Source organism: Archocentrus centrarchus, chromosome 20 (assembly GCF_007364275.1).
Source record: "Archocentrus centrarchus isolate MPI-CPG fArcCen1 chromosome 20, fArcCen1, whole genome shotgun sequence".
Lineage (NCBI taxonomy): Eukaryota > Metazoa > Chordata > Actinopteri > Cichliformes > Cichlidae > Archocentrus > Archocentrus centrarchus.
Genome location: NC_044365.1, coordinates 11,916,325 through 11,936,529, shown reverse-complemented (window position 1 = coordinate 11,936,529; position 20,205 = coordinate 11,916,325). Strand labels below are relative to the sequence as shown.

The 20,205-nt window shown below is 44.8% G+C and overlaps 1 protein-coding gene across 1 annotated transcript in view; it reads left to right on the top strand.

Moving 5' to 3' along the window:
• Positions 1–20,205, top strand: part of nrp1a (neuropilin 1a) — a 59,469-nt gene that overhangs the window by 14,710 nt on the left and 24,554 nt on the right. The window contains 4 exon segments of the mRNA XM_030756483.1: positions 5,510–5,691; positions 12,956–13,183; positions 16,162–16,317; positions 19,199–19,365. Coding sequence (XP_030612343.1) covers positions 5,510–5,691; positions 12,956–13,183; positions 16,162–16,317; positions 19,199–19,365 — 733 coding nt within the window.

The following is a 20,205-nucleotide window of genomic DNA, read 5'->3' as shown; positions in this document are numbered from 1 at the left end:
ACAGTGGGCGCTTTTGTGGTCAGTTTTATTTCCCCTGCTTGTTTCTAGTCTCCTCCCATCATCTCTTGAGTTCACATCAGTGTGAGCCTGCTCTGTGCTGAGTGGGAATGATCCCCCCCTTGGGGCAGAAATCTCCCTCCTGTCAGTCTCTGCTCATATTTCTGAATAAGGGATTATTGTGCTTGTTGCAGAGGGCGGGGGTGCAATAATTGAGTCTAAACAGCCAAATTCATTAATTTGATTGTTGGCGATGGCAGATCTCTCGACAGTGTAATTAGGGAAGCTAATGGATGGAAGCATGCTAAATCCATCAATGCTAATGATAATTGCAGTTTAGGAAAGCGAATATGCTTACAAACGTGTGGCCTGGCTACAAAATCAGAAACAGCTACAGCATCTAAAAATATGTCTAATCGTGTGTGGGGGGGGGTGACACCCAGAGAGGCCCACTGATGGTTGCAGCTGGGCCAGCTGGGTGGGGAATATCCAACTTTTCATCCATCTTTTTTAATCTCCATCCATCTATATAGAAACATGATGGCGAGTAAAGCAATCATGCCCTCATCCCCTCGCAAACGAGAACCACTTCTGAAGCCATCAGCTCTGACTGGTTGGTGGGGTTTTTTTTTTTTTCCACTGGGTGTGTTGCCATGTTCTGAGGACATAAACTCCTGCAATAATTTTCTGTGGTTGGAGATGTTAAGGTACATAAGTGGAGAGCGTGATAGCTTAAAACAAATCTTGTGTTTTTCGTGGTGACACTTCTATTTAAATGATTAGGCCTCTCCTTTCAATAAAAATCTTAATGTTGGAAAGTTAATTAGGGTTAATGTTTTGAGCTGCGAACATTAAGCCGTAGACCTGGTTTACGGCCTCATTTTTTTTCGTATTTCCTTGTCTGTCCAGGCAAGCTGACACAAGGGTCGCTACAGCTGGACTGGTGCCCAAGGAAAAATGGAACCTGTTATTCTAGGCTCGGGTTAATGAATGTCACATGCAATGGGGAGGCAGTATGGGATGGAAAGTGGAGAAAGAGAGATCGTTTTATTTGAGTGAGGTATGTCCCCTCCAGGCTCGGAAAAAGTAACTCAGAGATCAGCTTGTCTTTGGCCCCCTTATACAAACCTTAACAATGTTTTACTGAAACCCCAAGTGGCAGCTTGTTCGACGAGTCTCATTAATATGTGAAGTCTCAGGGCAGGAATTTTCTGTCTCCCTGGGCCCCACAGAGCTGTCCCAAGTCCACTGTTTAGGCAATTCCACTTGTGCTCCCCAGAGCTGTTTTGACATGTTATAGGTGACATGTTTTCATGCAGTAGCGAGCTACATGCTGTTTGCTGCAGACAGAGAAATGCTTGAGAAAGGGTCAGGCATTTGTTCTCTATCCAGCTGAAGCAAAGGGGCAATGGCAAAGAAAGAGCTCTTGTTCTGGGGGTTTCCACCGCAAGCTTGGGCTTATAAATGGTCTGATTAAGAAATCTCACCAATTGTATGAGGCTTATACAGTTTGTCATAGCGTTATTCCATTGCCTTAAATTGTATTGCTTTTGTAGAACCATATCAAGCAGACATTTATAGAGGGAGGACAGATTATTTCCATGGGAAAGCTTCAGGCAATATAACTGTTATATTGTTAGGCCGGTGGTTTGTCGCCTTCTCTTTAGCTTTGTGAGGAGGGCTAATGTTCTCGTTTGACACTAGCGGATTGCTTTCTCTCTGTGCCTGAAGAAAGAAGGCAGGCTAATACATTTGAGTCGGTGAAGCGAAGGTCGTTGAGAATTACACTGCCCCCCACCCCCGCCCCCCTCCCCTCCCCTTCTTTCCCTCCTACCCGTCTCTTTTTTCCTTTAATTTCCCCACTGGATTGGCAAACCGTTTTCACTATTAGCACTGTGGTAGGCAGCTAACTGCGTGCGTGTGTAATTATCTATATGTGTGTTGCGGTGTGCTAAGCAGGCCCACCCAGGCCCAAAGCAGACTAGACAGATACATAGGTGCATGGCTCAACTAGATTGTATTGTCATGGGGAACAATAAGAGCAGCAGTGATACAACGTAAAAGGTCATCAAACAGGTTCCTGAGAAGAGGAATCTGGGTTTAGCTTGACAGGTCAGCGGGATGTAGATGAGCCGCAGACCCCAAAACTGTGGGGAGGTTTATTAGTAGGCCATGTTCATGTGCTTTTTTTAAGATCCTAAATAGAAGTTGTTAACTGTCCTCTGTCTCCCCTCAGGATTCTTAGCCCTTAGCGTTGAGTACCCACAGGTGTTTAGTGTAGTAGATTAGAGCTACATTTAACACAGCTGGCAACAGGAGAGACTTCTGAAGGCGTCAAACGGCCCAGCCAAGCGTTTCCCATAATGTCTTCCAGATGATAAGGGCCTGGATGGCTCCGTGTTAGAGGAGCGGAGCATGTGGACCCGGTGGCGCAGAACCGCTGGAGTTCTGGCTGACACACCAGTCATTTAGGAACAAATAGAGACATTTTGGAGAAGGAGGTTCTCTTCTCGTGTTATCTTTCACAGCGAGGACCCCCGGGGTGTATTCTCTCTTCCATCTGCATTCTCACTCCCGCTGTGCCGTCTTTACGAGGGCCATCCAAGCTGATGATGATGTGCCAGGGTAAAAATGCAATAAACAGCTTTTCTTGGTGTCAAAATACAAGTCCAAAATAAGCCTTTTTTTTTTCTTGCCTCTCTCATTGTCGAATGGTGAAAAGGGGGTCTGTGAGGATTGACAGGATGAAAACGTTAGTGTCTGGCTTCTTTTCATGAGTGACTGTAATGCCTAATGCTGTGCATGTCCACCACTTCTTTGGATATGCAATAAATTGGCCACGTGTGTGTATATATAAATATACTTTTAGTTGTACTGCAGCTTGCTCTTTTCCCCTCTTCATCTCAGTGATGCATCTCTGCATCAATTTTTTAGGCATCTGGCAATGCTCAGCTTTTGGCAGTTGTGGGGGGCGGGGGGGTAGCTGCAGAGACAGAGGCTCTGAGGTGAATTATAAGTCTGTTGATAGAACAGAGCAGGGCCACAGAAAGATTGATGCTCTCTTTTGTGAGCTGGGAACCGAGAGGAGAGGAGAGGAGAGGAGAGGAGAGGAGAGGAGAGGAGAGGAGAGGAGAGGAGAGGAGAGGAGAGGAGAGGAGAGGAGAGGAGAGGAGAGGAGAGGAGAGGAGAGGAGAAATTGATTGTGTGTGGACTCGAAACAGAAATCTTTTTGTTGCATCTTCCTGTCAAAAGTTAGACTAAAATGAAGAAAATGCCTGTGCCAGTATGCCAGTAAGAGTTTTGAAAATAAACTCTGTGCCTTCTCTGGTGATGCAACTGGATTCGAATGTATCATTACAACAGGAGCTGAGGGCAGCCCTTTAAGCTGACCATGGTGTTGTAAACCCTGTGAGTAGTGGAGATAATATATTGTTGCAGCAGCTGATAAAGTAGCTGCACTTTTGTTGCAGCTGGTGCCCTGACAAGAAAAGAGCCAGAATAGCTGGTCTGAAATCATCGCACAGTTTAATGCCATCTTGTGATGGAATCCCACCAACCACTCTGGACTGCACCCATCTTTGTTTATCCACCAGGGTGTTATAAATACACACAAATGCATACATATAAATACAATATAAACACCTGGTCATTTAAGGCTCCTGGCAGTCACTGCTTTTAAAGACAGGCAGCTGCTTTCTTGGTATCAAACTTTTAACCTGGCACGCTAAAGATTTAAAGGAAAGAAGAAGAACAAGGCTCAATGTGTCCTGACAGCTCCATATCACCTCCGATCACCCCATCTGAGCTGAAAGACAAGTGAAGCCATCCATCCACCATACTGCCTCAGGAGACCCAATTTGGAGTGCTGTCACTTCTGCCCAGCTCTACAGTTAGTTACCCTCTGTCCTTCCCTCTCACAAGTCAATCCCTCTGCTTGCCTTAATATTTTACATATGAAAACCCAGTGGGCACTCTTTCCCATTTCGTTCATATCACCGCTGGTAGTTCAACTCCTGTTTTACAAAAACTTTTTTTTTTTTTTTTTTAATTTGAGGCAAGTGAAGAAAACCATTTTGCAGAAAAAGGCCTCAAAGAATACATGTTGATACATGTGAGGTCCCACCTGAGGGATTTGGTCCACCCTCGCCTTCATTCAAAGTGTAAATCGCCTTATTGTACAAAACCTTGTGCATTAAGGGAATTCTGGTGTTTTGACAGTACTTTGGGAATCAAGGAAAACTATGAAAAGAGGTCCTGCTGGCCAGAAGGCACATATTTTCTGAGGAGACGGAAGGAACATATGTGTGACTTAATATGACCACACACTCACTGTGCATTACACATACATATATCAAAATACATTTTTGTATTTACTATGTGGGAATTATATTTTATTCGTCTGGTTCCTGATTAAGCTGGAGGAACGGTACCACATGCCCTCATGGTTTGGGTATGGATGTACATGGTAAGTGGCCTGTGGAGCTAAAAACTTGGCAGGATATTCGTGTTATGGGCAATTAGGAACATTGGAAACCTGAACCGAAATCTGCTTTTGGAGCAGCACTCACTCTGTCACTCACAGTCAAAACACAGCACGGAAAAGTCATCCCTACCCATCGTTTGAACTCGCACGCACACATCCAGGCTCTAGAGTGTAAACCGCAACTCCAAATGCATTTAATGCACACCTTTAACAAGTGCCTGAAAATACTCACACCCACAGATAACCAGAGGCTATTTAGACCACCCCCGATGGCCAGGCACTCTGATTTCTCCTCTACCAGCTTAAGTTTGACATGCTAGAATCCGTATGTGTGTGTGTGTGTGTGTGTGTGTCCTATTTCAAAGCTGTTTTCCTCTTTGGCTCCTAAACTCTGCGCTGACTCAATTAAGCGGCTGCTCCCTTCAATAGCCGTGGGTCTGAAATTCCATTTGAATGTGATGTTCAAGTGTGTGTGTGTGTGTGTGTGTGTGTGTGTGTGTGTGTGTGTGTGTGTAATAGCTTTAACACCTGCTCATTCTATATACTAATCTAAGCCAAAGGCCAAAATATAATTACATTCACGTCCCATATTATTCTGTTATAGAACAGAGACACTGTCACTGTTATCCTGTGGTTAAACAGGAGATTGACAACTGTTCATCTCAAGTTCACCAGTTAAATCAGTTACATAAACCTCAGTGCTGCAGGGAGCAGAAAAACCTCTGCAGTGTGTGTGTGCGTGTGTGTGTGTGTTCACAATGAAAGCAAACCCTGCCCACCTGTTCTCTGAGTTTTAACCTGAGACCTCATTAGCACACAGTGTGTTATTTCCACCACATAACCTGCACAGTATGTTGTGTTGCTCTGTGGTCCGTTGAGAATGTATGCATGTGTGCACATGCGTGCAATAGCAGTATTAGTCTAATACTCAACCTTATTCACCAACAAAACATTAGACCCACAGAAGAATATGATTTGTACCACATTGTGGGACTGACACTCCCTCCCCCCTTTGTTCTCTCTGTTTAGATACGACTATGTGGAGGTGCGAGATGGCATAGATGACAGCGGTCAGCTGGTGGGGAAGTACTGTGGAAAGATCGCCCCTTCTCCAGTCGTCTCTTCTGGAAACCAGCTTTTCATCAAATTCGTGTCTGACTACGAGACCCACGGAGCAGGCTTCTCCATCCGATACGAGATCTTTAAGACAGGTGGGTGATAGCTGTCATTTTACATAATATTTGAAACTAAACACGACACTGGAAATATTCACAATATGATCTCACAAAGACAAGTGTACTTCATGTATTAGCTTAGTTGACAATTGTATAGGTGCTTAGTAGACCATATGGGTGTGCAAAGACAGATATCTCTTAATTAGTGGTAACATATGTATTAAATTATGCTAGAATTTAACTCACTAAAACTCCTCTTGGATGACCTGTACAATAATGACACAATAAGTCATATCATTTCTCACATAATTGCATTAAAAATTCTCCAGAAAACCCCACAAAAACAGTCAAGGGGCCTGCTTCAGTGACTTCAATTAGCTGAGGTAATGCCTAGTAGACAGCTAGCAGCTATGACCACCTGGTTCAAGATGCACCTGTCACTTGAACTGCTGACGACCTCAATCATACTGTGCTTTTAGCCCCGGAACATTTTAGATGGTTAAGTTATGCATCCACCCTTGCTAATCATGAATTTAGTTATAGAGATCCAAAATGTTTTTTTGGCTGTAAACATGCTTATTTGTGTTCTTAACTTGGACATTTTATCGTGCGTCTATGGGGGTTGGCTCAGTCTTGGGGACAACCTCAAGTGGCCATTCTTGGACCTGCAGTCTGGAGCACTTCTGCACTTTTCAGCCACTGTGGTTTTCTAAAGCACTGGAGATTCAGTTGCCATGAAATCATAATTATGTTTTCCTCCTTTTTCAAGCAGTCTTGCAGTGTGACAACAGTAGTCTGTGATGAGCTTTTTGTTGTTTTTGTTTTGTTTTTTGCACTGAGTTGCAATCTTAAAGTAGTTGTTGACATCTTGCTATAAGTTTAGGGAACACTGTCACATGCCCCTAATTTGTCAAATCTATCAAATACTGTGTAACACGCTATAAAAGCTGAAGGAATAATTCTGATAATGAAGCAAGAAAGAGCCCCTCCATCTAATTTCATGGTTTGTTTGTGATTTAGTCAACGCATTAGAGCATCAAATTATGCAAATGCAATATGGCAAGCAATATGCTTCATTCAAAACCAATGAATCATAGTCCCATATGTTCCATAATTGTAGCAGTTTTCATCTGGTGTGAATTATTAGACAATAAGCAAGGGCATAATTTGCTAAGCGCTGATTTAACAAATGTTGTTTCAAGTGTTGGTTTATTGTCAGCTGGCAATCCACAGCAAGGATATGAACCAGCTATTATAACCACTGATGTGCTAGACAGTGATTTCAGTCCACTTAGCAGAGTTGTGGTTGACGAAGTGCTTTCAGGAGTATACAGTTTGATGTTCCTCCCTTAACACCTAAAATAGGGCTTCTGGGTAATTTTTAGTTTGGAATCAGGTATGTTAAATCATAAATATTATCAGGGTTTGTCTGCCTTATCAGACCACAGCATAGCAAGAAGGAGAATTTCCTGTTGGTTTGCTGCCTTCCTTTGTTTAGACTGGAAGAAGGAAGAGGAGAACAGCATATCTAGAGAGTGAGCAGTGGGCAGACAGGTGCTACAGACTCCACTTTTATTAATTAACCTTAGCAGCAGTCTGTGGCACAGGCCCCCATGACCTCAGGAGACATGATAAATAGCCCAGCGTGGTTCCTCCTTCCTTTTAATCTGAGCGAGTGTGTGTTTGCGCTTGTATGCCTGAGTTTGTGCGTGTCACCATCACAGTAGGGCAGCTGGTGGAGTGTGGGTCCATTTACGAGATCAAAGCGACACTCCACCTCGACATACGCAAACTGGTCCGCACACACACACACACACTGCCTCGTTCCCCCCCGATAGGCTAGTTAAATCTGCTACATTCTTTCCACGATTAGCTTAGTATTTCCCAGTCTCATCTATTAGCCGGGACTGATTATAAATGAGGCGTGTTAGGGGCCCTTTGGCGATATGAGAGGAACTGCTGAACACACTCAAATGGAATACATATCTAGCAAGAAATATGGATCTAAGTGTAGACAGAGAGAACTTTTTTCATATGGGTATTTTGCACCCTGTGCTGCCCCCCTGCAGAGAAAAGCACCATGGGTGCGCCTTCACTTTCTTTCTTTCTTAGTGGATCCAGACCGTCGTTATGCTTTGAATTCACTCTGTGTTTTGACTACTGTGGCGCTGGCTCCCGCCAAGAACGGGCTCTGAGATCAATTAGCAGCTCTGTTTGTTAGAGTGAGCGAGAGAACCAAGCAGAAAGAGAGATACAAAGCTAGCTGATTAGCACAGCTTATCAACACGCACAGTATTAGTTGGGAAAACATTGTGTTGGCTAACACATGTAACGTTAATGATGATACACAGATGCTCTGATAACGGATGGAGAAACGGGAGACTCACGCCTGTGCATGTCAATGAAGGGAAATGCAAAGAATGCGGGCTGTTTATCACTGTGATTAGAGGCCTGTTTCACTGGAAGTCAACCTTGGAGGCTGCCGCCGCCTTTCATCCTGAGTTAAACACGAGCAAAGGTCACACGGAAGATAAATATATTCGCAAGGCAAACACATGCAAACACACATTCCCCTGTGGGATCATATGCCAACTTTTACAAGTATGTTTATATGTGCAGGTTTCCTCACTTAAGCTGTAAACTGTGTAGTTACAAATTCACAAACACTCGAAAATGCTGGCATTTGTACCCCTGGCTTTCATCAGCGGTAGCCTGCAAAGTGTCTAATTGGAAGAGAACAGGTTGTTTTGCGGGCTCTCTATGGCTGCTTCTACATCAGTCTCTGCCCCTCTCCACTCCCCAGTCCCATCCAACCATCTTAATTAGCATGGGCTATTTATTTTATAGCCTGCAAATTGGCAGCCTCGCTCTGCTGGCTGAGGTCTGGCAAGAGGCGGGAAGAGCTAGATGGTAGTGAAGAAGGAGATAGACAAGAGGGATAAGTCGGAGAGGGAGGAGGAGTTGGCCTAAAGGGAGCAGATCAGCAAGCTGCTAGTGTTTGTGCGTCTCTACAGAGGCATTTGATAAAAATAAAATGTTGAATAAAGAATGCTGGGAAAACTCTGACCTTAACTTGAAAAAACAAGCAGTGATGTGAATAAAAATCAGTTATGTCAGCGCCGCAAAGTTGAGTAAACTGAGTTGATGTTGCATTACCCGCCAATGAAATCCTGCTGTTTTTGTAGAAGAAGAGCTGTGTTTTTCCTGTCATCTGACAGAATTGCACTTAAAATACTCAAGTGGCTTCTGGAAAGAACCGTCCTCTTAAGTATATACGCATGCACATGCGCAACATATGTTTTCTTTTAACAGCTCCGCAGTTTGCTTAGAGCCGCATCAAGGCTGGCCGAGCTCCCATTGAAGTGGGAGAGCAGGCAGAGATAGTGCCACTGGTAGCACCCCCACCCCCCCTCCCCCAGCCGACTGACACGCACACACACACACAACTCATCCTAATTACTCAGCAGAATGACTAAGCCTCTTGGAGGGAGCCCTACCATGCTACACTAAAAAAAACATGTTTTCATGCAAAGGCCTTGTTTATCATGTCGCCGTGATGTGGTTGGTTTTGCTCTGAGCACACACCTGTGAAAACACTTTGAAGGTGCATGCGTATGCTGGGTGGGACCTAATAGGAGGGCAGCTTTTGTGGACAACACACCCTGATGGCACAGGTCACATCTGGCATGGAGACGCAGTGTCATCAGACACACGCACACACACAAACGCAAAGCCCTCATGGAAACTTGAGACAACGAATGTCTTTCAGGGGAGCCCGGGGGATACTGAACACCCCCCTACCCCACCATCCTATCAGCGCTGTGTCATCTATCCCTGTAAATAGGGAGGCAGGATGATGTCATACTCGCATGCTAAATACCAGGTCAGTTGCGCAGTGCCTCAGGTTGGGTGTGTGTGTGTGTGTGTGTGTGTGTGTGTGTGTTTGAGTGTTTGTATGGGTAAATGTAAACCTGCCTCTTCCATCTGTTTCAATGACAGACACTCCACAGGCTCCAGGTTAATGTTTGATTAAGTGTGGAAGGAGTTAATTCTCCGCCGGCAATTAACCCTTCTGTCAGTGTGGCATTAGGACAAAATGATGGGGGGGGGCATAAATGGCGGGCAGAACTGGGATAATAATGAGCCAGAGAGCAACATAAAACATAAACAGTGGTGATTTACTTAACAGTCTAAGAACAACACCTTCAGCTCCTATGGCTCCAGCCACTGATGCCCCTGGCTGGAAAGGGGGTGTTGTGGGGGTGGGGTGGGGGGTGATGATTAGATGGAAAGAAAAAAGTTAGAAGTGTACATGTTAAATGAACAGAAAGAAAAAGAGAGGCCCATAAAAATGAAAATCACAAGAGGCTGTCGCATTTAACTCCTGTTCGTTGGTTATTCTAACAATTAACACCCAGACTCTGGTCTGCTTTCAGCACTCAGAACAACACAGAGTACAAGTAATCAGGGAGACTGAGAGTTGAAAGGTGCACAGCTCCCTTAATGTTCAAATCTTATTTATTTAAGATTCATTATGAATCTCTCACTCTAGCAAAGACTGAAATCAAATCCTCATTAAATATCAGTTTGCTGGCTACAACTTGTCCCGTCAAATAAATTCTAATCACTCACAGAGCAAGTCGCAAATGACATTTGTTTACTCGTCCATCCAGAGAAGGACTCAGTGTAAATGAGAGTTAACAGAAGCTATTACAGCCAGCAGTAAACAGTGGAGTGCCTGGTTGGAGGCTGCCGGTAAATGTTGCTTGTTCAAGGTTACTTCTTTCTTCCTTTTTCCTATCCTTCTGCTTTAGGTTTGTCTGTTGGTTTAAAAGCTGCAGTTTGTGCTTCCGAGTCGCACTTTTCATATTTGCTAAACCTTTTTAACCTTCCTGGCAACAAATCCACAAAGAGAGACACCTACAACTGCAGTAGTAAAACAGTGTGGGGAGAGATCGGGAGTAACTGAGGGGCATGGAGTTAGCCTTTGGCTCACAGCTAGATATATTTGTCTCCTGAAGCTCCTTGTTAAGACACATGCGGTGCATGTACGGGCGATGCAACAGAAAAGCTTGACTGCTTTTCTGTTGCCTCTCGCTCACATCAACACAAAACATCCTGGGTGGAGTGAGACGAGCTGGGGACAGAAGCCATCCCGTGTAGAGACGGCAGATAAAAGAGATCTGCTGGATGATTATCTCACCAGTGGGAGAGACCAGAGTACTCTATCTCTCTCTCTTTTTTTCTTTTGGAGGTGGGGGTGGCGGGGCTATGGAACCAGGAACACAAAAGCTGACAATATAAGAAAGTTTGTCCTTGCTTTGGCCTTAGTCATGATAATTTGGAATAACACAGAAACAGGAATGTTAATGTTGAGGTTGGTGCAGTAATGCCAGGCAGGCTCGTACTACAGAAGTTTTGAGGCAGTTTATCTCCAGTTAATGCCTTTCAACAGTATGTAGACAAATCTGGTTTGGGAACTTGGCAATTACCAGCGTTTAGCCAAGATTATCTGAAACCAGTAGAAATAATACTGTAAGAGCTAAAGTTCTACTAAATAAAAAGCAGGGATGGGTTACTACACTCTTTGACTACCAGTCTACTGCTTGGATTTCAACAGGTTTTTAGCGTGAACCATTTCCGAACTCTAAATCTGTTCTGGTCAACTGCTGAGCAGAGATAAGGGTCATGGTAGAAGCTGATGAAATGGATGGAGTGGAGCTCTGAGCCAGTATCCACAGGAAATTCAACACACTGACCTGACTAGCACTTGGATACTACAGCTGCCTAGAACACTCACGCACCACAGCCATTTTTTTTAAGAACTGGCTTGCATCTATAGTTTTTATCCCCCAGAACTGCCTGACATTAATCCCAAATGTGGCAAAGTAAAGTGCAGATCTCCAACATCCAGCATCCCTCTCATCCCGGGGTGCACTCTCTCTGAACAAAATCTGTCCATTTTCCTGGGGTAAATATGAGGGGAAGCTGAGAAATTAATGGCGCCCACTGTTCTCGAAAGCCACACTTTAGCTGCTGCACTAAATGTCAGCTCTCTTTGGAGTCAAAGCACTGCTCGCCATGGCTTTCAAGTTGGGGAGAAAGAAAATCAACATGGCTCTCCATCCCTTCACTCACAGCACTGGTAGACAGGCTCAAGTGGGGCTGATGGTCTTCAATTAGGGGCCCAGCGAGATGCTTGAGTGACGATGGAAAAAGCAGTTTGCCACATTCATTTAAGCTGCAATGACTGTAGGACAGTAGCTCTATCTAACAATAACTCTCTGCAATTTTGGTTTCGATTGGCCCCATCTGCACCCATCACACCAGCTGCCAGACTAGCATGAAAATGATGTTATCCTGGGTACATTTCTACAACTAAGGGCTCAAAATAATTGCCCTGAATGGCAGCAGTTCTGTTGTTTTCCTGATTTTCTGCATGTGTGTTTGTATAAAACAGAATTGGTGGCACTCTGGATCGACTCTTGAGCCCGTATAGTGAACACGTCTTATTGTCTGCCAGACATTTAAACACTGTCGAGCAGCTGTTTGCATCAATTTTTATCACACGTCAATCATTCTTGAATCATAATTTTGTGTGTGTGAGATGTATCTACCAGGGGAAATGTGTTAATGCTCCTCGTCAGCTGAAAGGTAGCTCTCCGGGGAGCAGTGCATAAATATTTTGACTTTTCCTGGTGTAAAATTGTGTGTTTAGGTGTGCATGAGCGTGCTGATGTATGTGTAGTCATTGCCTTCACTTTCCATCACTGACGCTGTAATTTTGCCTAAGCGCCTCTCATATGTTTCACAGACATGTCCTGATGAGGGCTTGTGTGTGTGTGTGTGTGTGTGTGTGTGTGTGTGTGTGTGTGTGTGTGTGTGTGAGGAATGAATCAAGCTCTTTATTCATCACTCTCCTGATTCTGGTGATTGAGGCCTTTCACTGATGTTTGCACTTTCACTCCAGATGTTCCTCCAGTTTTAACGCACACACACAGAGTGAAGGAGTGTGTGATGCTTAAAATGGAGCAATGCAGGGAAGAGTTGCAACATCCGGCTGTAGCCTCTAGAGAAAACAAGAACTATCAAGGTGGTCTCTCAGCTATGAGCCATAAAGTGTCCTCTCAATAGGGTAGCTGGTAGGCTGAGCTTCTCAATATACACCGCATAAAGAAACTTAACCGGCTGACTTAAGCAACAGTCATTCAAACGAATACCTCCACCCGTTCCTTTGGTCCCCCCTCACTTGTCATCTTCTCACTTCCCATCTCATTTCTTCCCATCATCCTCCCTGCAGGTCCAGAATGCTCCAGGAACTTCACCTCCAACAGCGGCGTCATAAAGTCACCCGGGTTCCCGGAGAAATACCCCAACAACCTGGACTGCACTTTTATGATCTTTGCGCCAAAGATGTCAGAGATCATCTTGGAGTTCGAGAGCTTCGAGCTGGAGCCCGACCCGACGCCCCCTGCTGGTGTATTCTGTCGCTATGACCGACTGGAGATCTGGGATGGGTTCCCTGGAGGTGAGCAAATGACAAGTGCAGAGAATTAATATGAAAGTGTGAGACATTTGCGAAAATCTTTCTACTACACGTGGAAAGTTTGAAATCAATAAAATGGAAAATGCAATTTAGGACGCTGTTGCTACCTGCTGGGTAATGTTAGCTGACTTAATATAGATATTGGTGGGTAAGTGCCATTTTTTTAACTCATGTACACTTGATGGCTCTTTTCTGATTATGCTTCTGCTTGAGCTACTCTGTTTTAATTTTGCTTCTCTGTTGTGTCACTACTGTGTGCTTTTGTCATTTATGAAACTACCAAAAACTCTCTCTGGTATTTAAAAGTCAGAATTCTAATGTCCAGCCAAGTGTAAAGAGTTTTTCCACCATTGTGAACACACAGGAGTACCTGTGACTATACCAGCACAGAAAACATGGGGAAATGTGCATTATCTCACTATTTAGAGAACCTGTGGTAGCAGCGTGAGAACGCGTGTGAGTGGAGTGGTAGGTCTCAACTTCACTGCTTTTCTAAAGGGAAGGAACAGCTTTAAACAATAAGATGACATTCTTTGGGCATGTAGGTTAACTATCTTAACCGTACTTGGCAGCGGTCTAACAGTCGCCGGAAGCACAATGCTTTTTCATCGCCAAATGCCACACTTCCTGTCACAATCTTTCCACCCTTCCTTTTTCAGTCACAGGCTTGCATTGTGTCAGACACTTTCTTAGTGCCAATACATTTGGGAGTTCAAGGTCTGATCTAGGCTGTAATGTTTAAGTTGATGCATTTCAGGGTGCTGATGCATAGAGAACAGAGTCTGATTTTGCAGGAAATTGTTCCTAAAGGAATTTCCTTTGTAAGGTTCTTTGTGTTTCCCACCAGAAGTGCTTATTAGACTCAAACAGCACTGCACAGGACAACTGCTGCTCTCAGTTTACCACGGAATACAAAATTCACGTGGATTCAGACGCACAATCAAATATTCCAAGTGAAATGACTTTCTAAAATCGAGCTATCTAAAAAAAAAAAATCAGCAGGTGAGCGACAGAGTGAGAGCAAGCAAGCAGTGTTCAAAGCAACGCTTCCATAGCTCTGGGACGGGGCTTTGAACTCAGCTAGCAAAATCACCTCTTGAAGTTTTCAGTTTTTCTCCTGGCTATTCCAGCACAGGGTGCAGAGAAGATGAAAGCTTTTCTCACCCATCAGTGGCACAAAATTGAAAGAATTTTATCTTGTTGCGTTCAGCCCAGTGCACATCGGCATTCTCTGCTTTCACGTTCTAGGTGATAAGGTTGAAGTGTAAATCGCAGCGCCTTTTCAAGTAAGTTTACTTAAAGCTCAGGTTTTTTTTGAGCTCGCGTCTCTGCAAATGTTAACTTTGGCGGCATTGACCTTCGACTCCGAAAAGTATTTCCAGAACTCATTTGTGCATTCTCCCCCAGAGGTGACGCATGTCTAATTTTCAAGATCGGTGTTGATTGGGTCGACTCTCTAAGACTCAGGGAGCTGAGAATATGTCACATTATTATCACTTTTTACAGAGAAGACATCAGGGGTCTGGAAAAGCAATGTTTCCAGCACAATGTGATGATTTATTAAGATTCAGATATATCTCAGTTCATCACTTGCGAAAGTATTACATATAGGAAGCAGAAAACATAAAAGAATTTATCAGAATTTGTTCAGGGCAGGAACTGGAAACATTTTTGAACCATCACGCCAATCAAGTGTTGCTGTGTGTGATCCGCAGTCCTGTATAAAAATAAGGCATAGGAGGAAAGTAGTGTGTTGGCTTCTGCCAGGCGGTTCCTGTGGTGCGTGCAGGATCGATAGTGCATTAGCACGGAAGACTGTAGGCAGAGGTGGGAGTTCTCTGGGCAAATGCAGGCCTCTATGAAGCAGCGGGGGATCCGCGCTTCCCCATACGCCTGTTCTTTAAGTACACTTCACTGGACAGGTGCTGTGGAAGAAGAACATCCACACGCCTCTTCCCTGAGGAACACGGAAACAGGCAGGAGAAAGGCAGCATTCACAGGAGAGTTCTTTAAAATATCATCATGCTGGGGAGTCATGCAGATAATCCAGGAGACGATATATTTTTTTCAGCCCAGGTTTAGAAGTAAACATAGAATCTCACATTCATACACCAGGCACCTGGCTTATGAAGATTAATCTGAGCCGTCACACCGCTGCCCCACGAGCCCCCGCAGCCTGGCCTTTGCCTTTCATGTAGGAGCTGGGCTGGAAGTGGCATGTTTTGGATGACAGGAGGCCGCAGGGAGGCAGGACTGTCACTCGCTGCTGATCACAGCATTACTAATCACAGATAAGCTGCAGCTCCCCAACAGGAACGCACACTCACAAATGCGCACGGATCACAGCACACATCAGAGACGCAGGGCAAGGTCATTGTGCTCACTTGCTCTCCCTCTTCCTACCTCGTTACCCCATCACTCTTTCCCTATGTTTCTCCACCTCCGCCTCCCATCTTTCATCCGTCCTGTTTTCCCGTTCTAGTCCGTCTGCTCGGTGGAACATATCCCTCTTGTGCTTTTATTGCTTTCCGACTTTTAATGCTTCCCTATTGTCTCTCTCCAGTCTTTACTTGTTTGGTCTCACCGGGCCGTGGCTGTGTCTGCCTTGGGTCTGAGAAAACAATTCTGGGTACAGGAGGTTTGTGGTATTTACAGCCAGCAAATAGAGACCATGACCTGCCCCACACCACAGGTCGCTCTTGCTTTTCTTGTGGCTGGCAAACGAACAAACATGGAATGTTGAGGGTCTTTTCTCACTTGTCTTTATTGGGTCAGTGAGAAAAAAAAAGTGCAGCTGTGCCGTGCCTCACTGACACACTAAGTTTTACACCTTTGGAGGGTGGGGGTGGGGTTGGTTGGTAGTTAAACCCATATGCGACACGGCTATGGCAAGCAAACAAATATTAACTTAACCCAAGGAACATATTACATTTGTCCTCGTTTCTCATTTCTCTCTCCAGTCGGTCCATACATCGGAAGGTACTGCGGGCAGAACACCCCTGGCAGGATCATCTCTTACACAGGCATCCTGGCACTGACAATCAACACTGACAGCGCTATCGCAAAGGAAGGCTTTTCTGCCAATTTCACCGTCATCGAAAGAACCGTTCCAGAGGGTGAGCTGGCACAAAAACACTTAAAATCAGACAGATGGGGGATGTCAGGGAGGCTGAATCACAGGTAGACAAAGAACATTGGTACACAAGTGGGATGACTGAGGCAGAAATGTAAATTTGTTCAGTAAAAAAAAAAAGAAAAAACTTTGAAACTTACTAGCTGTAAAAGAATTAGAGGGCAGGAATGTAACCAGCAGGAGAATATTACAGAAAGAAGCAGATGCTGTCTGCTACTTTCAGTAGGTCCTGTTGTGACAAATTCCCACTCGTTAAACAGATTTTAAAGTTATTAAATAAACACCTCCTGCTTCTTCATTTGGGAAATATGTTACTAGTTACAAGTCTGCCCCCTGCGGTTTCCACGGCCCACATTTAAACACCATGGACCCAGACAGGCTCCAAAACACAGCTTCCTCATCAGTTACAGCCCTGGACACACACTTACACACACCCCTGGGGCTTTTATATGCAGTGTCCTTGTCATGGGGCCTGACCCACCCTGACCCCATTTTGCAAAACTCTCCATCTAAATATTTTATTAAGGAAGACAAGTTCTGGTAGGAGTCATAAATCTGTCCAGCGGCTAGACCACCCCACATGCACACACATTCACACAGTCAGTCTTTGAATAGCAACAGAGATGGATGACATTCAGCCAATCTACTAATCATCTCCAAAAAAGATTTTATCTAGCCCGAAGGGGGGAGGCACGCTTTGCTGTTGTGCACATGCAGCAAATGAAAACAAGCCCACCTCACAGCAACGAGCACAGTGATGTAATTTCTCCTTAGTTTACTGAGAGTTACTTGAGTTGTTTTAATCACTCGTCTAAGGTCAGATTACACAGATCAAATTTTCACATTCACCATTAAGAGGAATGTTGAAATATCGGACCTGTGATCAGCACATGCCTTCATTTAGAAGTCAGTTGCTTGGGCTTACATCACCAGCTCAAACAAATCCAAGATGAAAATAAAATCTCCAAACCCTGTCTTTGCTTTTCCAGGCTTGTACTGCTTGAATCATTCATAATCCCCTTATGCATAATACACGGTGGATTTTCTCGCTTCTCTGTGGCAAGGGGAAGGGTACGCTCTAGCTGAAAGCTACTGATGAGAGGTGATAAGGTGCTGAAAAGAGGCCTTGTTCTTTGTTCTTTCTTATGCTCTCATCCCCTCAATCAACCGTCACCATTTCCTCAGCTATCAACCCCGCTCCGGTCGGTAATCCACATGATCAGATTCCATCTTTACAGTAAAAGCAAACAGACGCCTCCTTGTGTTTTTGTTGAGCACGGTCTGTAATCTAGATGATGTGGGTTCGATACAAAAGTTTAACCCCTTAACTGGCAGCAAAAAAATCACCTGACAAAAACTACATAACGCCTTCTGGTTATTATTGGCTCTGAACAACCCATTTCATAGCCTATTAATCGGCTGCGTCTGGTCCGCGGGCCGAATGAAGTGCATTTATATGGCAGGCTAGACCCGCCCATTTTGACTGACACCTCATTCGGCCAATAATGTTAAGAAATGGGTTTCCCAGAGCCAATAATACTCAGAGGGCGTCACGTAGCTTTGTCAGGTGATTTGGTGCAGCCAGTTACATGATTGGCCGAATGACGTGTCAATAAAAATGGGAGGGTCTAGCCTGCCATATAAAAGGGACTACAAACGGCCCGTCACCGGGCCCTTGCCAGTTAAGGGGTTAACAAAAGCCGGCTGTCTTCTCAAAGAGAGGTGACAATGAGAGCAGGGAGGTGCGAGACAGTTTTCTCAGCCTCACACGGAGACTCCGGCATACTTTTGCGCATGAACGCATGCATACGCAGCCGCGCATCGACACTGTAAAGCACAAGGATGCACGCTGACCCGGTGACTGAGGTGCGTTAGCAGTGTGGCACAGATGGGGAGACCATCTGTGTTAGCTCTTAGGCAGCAGCCACGTAGCAGTTCCACACCGCTCTACATCCTGAGCCCTCTGAATGTGTGCGTGTGTGCGTGTGTGTGCATATAAGCACATGACTGTGTTTTTGGTCAAAGGATTTTATATCAATGGCAGCGGGCTAATTGAAGGGTAACCAGTTCAAAGTGTTTGTTTTATGACCAATTTGACCACTGGACAAAAAAGAAGTAAATAAACAAGAACTGCTTACATGAATGACTCAAAGTGTGCCTTCACATACCTCTGTGTTGTTGCAGTGACATTATTCAAAAACTGCCCGGATCCAAAAGGTCATTTTCTTCATTGCTCCACAGCAGGGTCAGCATGTCTGACCAACAGAGGTTAAAGGGGCTGACCCCAAAGTGACCCAGCAGAGTCTTTAGCTACGGAGCCCTGGAGACTGTAAACCGGCTGCCCCACGTCAACACAAACAAGTGAAGCGCCACCTACCATGGGGTGTTTGACTACTGTGTGATATATGGTCCCCAAATATAGATACTAAACTCCCACAAGAGACCAAGTAGTGAAGAAAAGTACAAAAAAAAAAAAAAAAGAAAAAGAAAAACTGCCCACAGGGAAGCGAGGGAAACGGATCCAGTCAGTGGAAAAAAAAATTACTGGAGTGAAAGTCACTCTAACGCCTAATACCAGCCTACACTGAATGTTTTATGAAGACATTTTTACGTCTTAATGCGGAACGCTTCCATCCTGCTTCCATTAAAAAGTAGAGAGAGAGACACAGAAAGGATTTACTGAGGCATTGCTGATGTGCTGTTCTTTCCCGGCTAGCAGTGCTGAGCAGCTGTCGTGGGGTGGCCTCCTCCATAGAGATGAGCTCCGATTCTGTGGGGGAAGGGGGGGGGCTGAAAGAACATTGCTGGGTACAATTTGGTTGCTCAGAAATCAACTAAACATTGTTTAAATTGTCCCCTTTCAGACTTTGACTGTAGTGACCCTTTGGGAATGGAATCAGGAGAGATAACATCAGACCAGATTATGGTTTCATCCCAGTACAATCCTAGCTGGTCCCCGGAGCGCTCCAGACTCAACTACTATGAAAATGCATGGACACCAGCAGAGGATTCCAACAAAGAGTGGATACAGGTAACTCATGTCAGAGATAGGAAATTATCAACACATCACAGATTAAAGGGAGGGTAAATCAAATCACAAATGTCAGCCATGGAAGTATGGAACAATTCTCCAGCTGTCTGCGGTATATTTTCTGGAGGTGAGTCACAGTCTGAGAGTGTGTTCTGTATTTGAAATGAATGCTGCCTGCGTGAACACAGTAGGTGTGCTCTGTGTTTGTCCTTCGGTCTCTGGAGATCCAGCTTCTCCATAACACCTAACAATTCAGATGATGAATGTCAGCTGTCCTGATGGACCTCTGGGGTGGTTAAGTCCATGCCTCACAAAAATCGAGAGTCCACTCTCTCTATCACTGTCTACCTACCTACCTACCCACCCCCCCTCCTCCGCTGTCTCTCTCTCTCTCTCTCTCTCTCCCTCTCCCTCTGTCTTCTTGTCCTATCTGATAACTTTTCCTTTCCATGATAACAGAGACTGCCTCTGGGGATGCTGGGATTTATTCCAGGCATCCTGCCTAGCTTCACACACAGGCACTCTCAAGCACACAAACAGGCTCTGTCATATTTTTCTGACTGTCGGCTTATCTGCACAAAGCGATCATCACCCACCAAGGGAACTTTATGTGGGAAGATTAAGGATTTAGTTCTTCCATCCCTAGACTGGGATAAGTCACATATTCCAAGTCCACTCACAGTACAAACCCCCCAGTGACACGCCCGCCGAGGCACTACCTAGATGCATTTGGAGCTAGTTTGATTTATTAACCGAAAGCCTCCAGGCCTTGTAAATGCCCAGACTGTTTGTCTTTTTCTACTCTTTTCTACAGTCCTTGCTTCACTGCTGAAAAGTTTG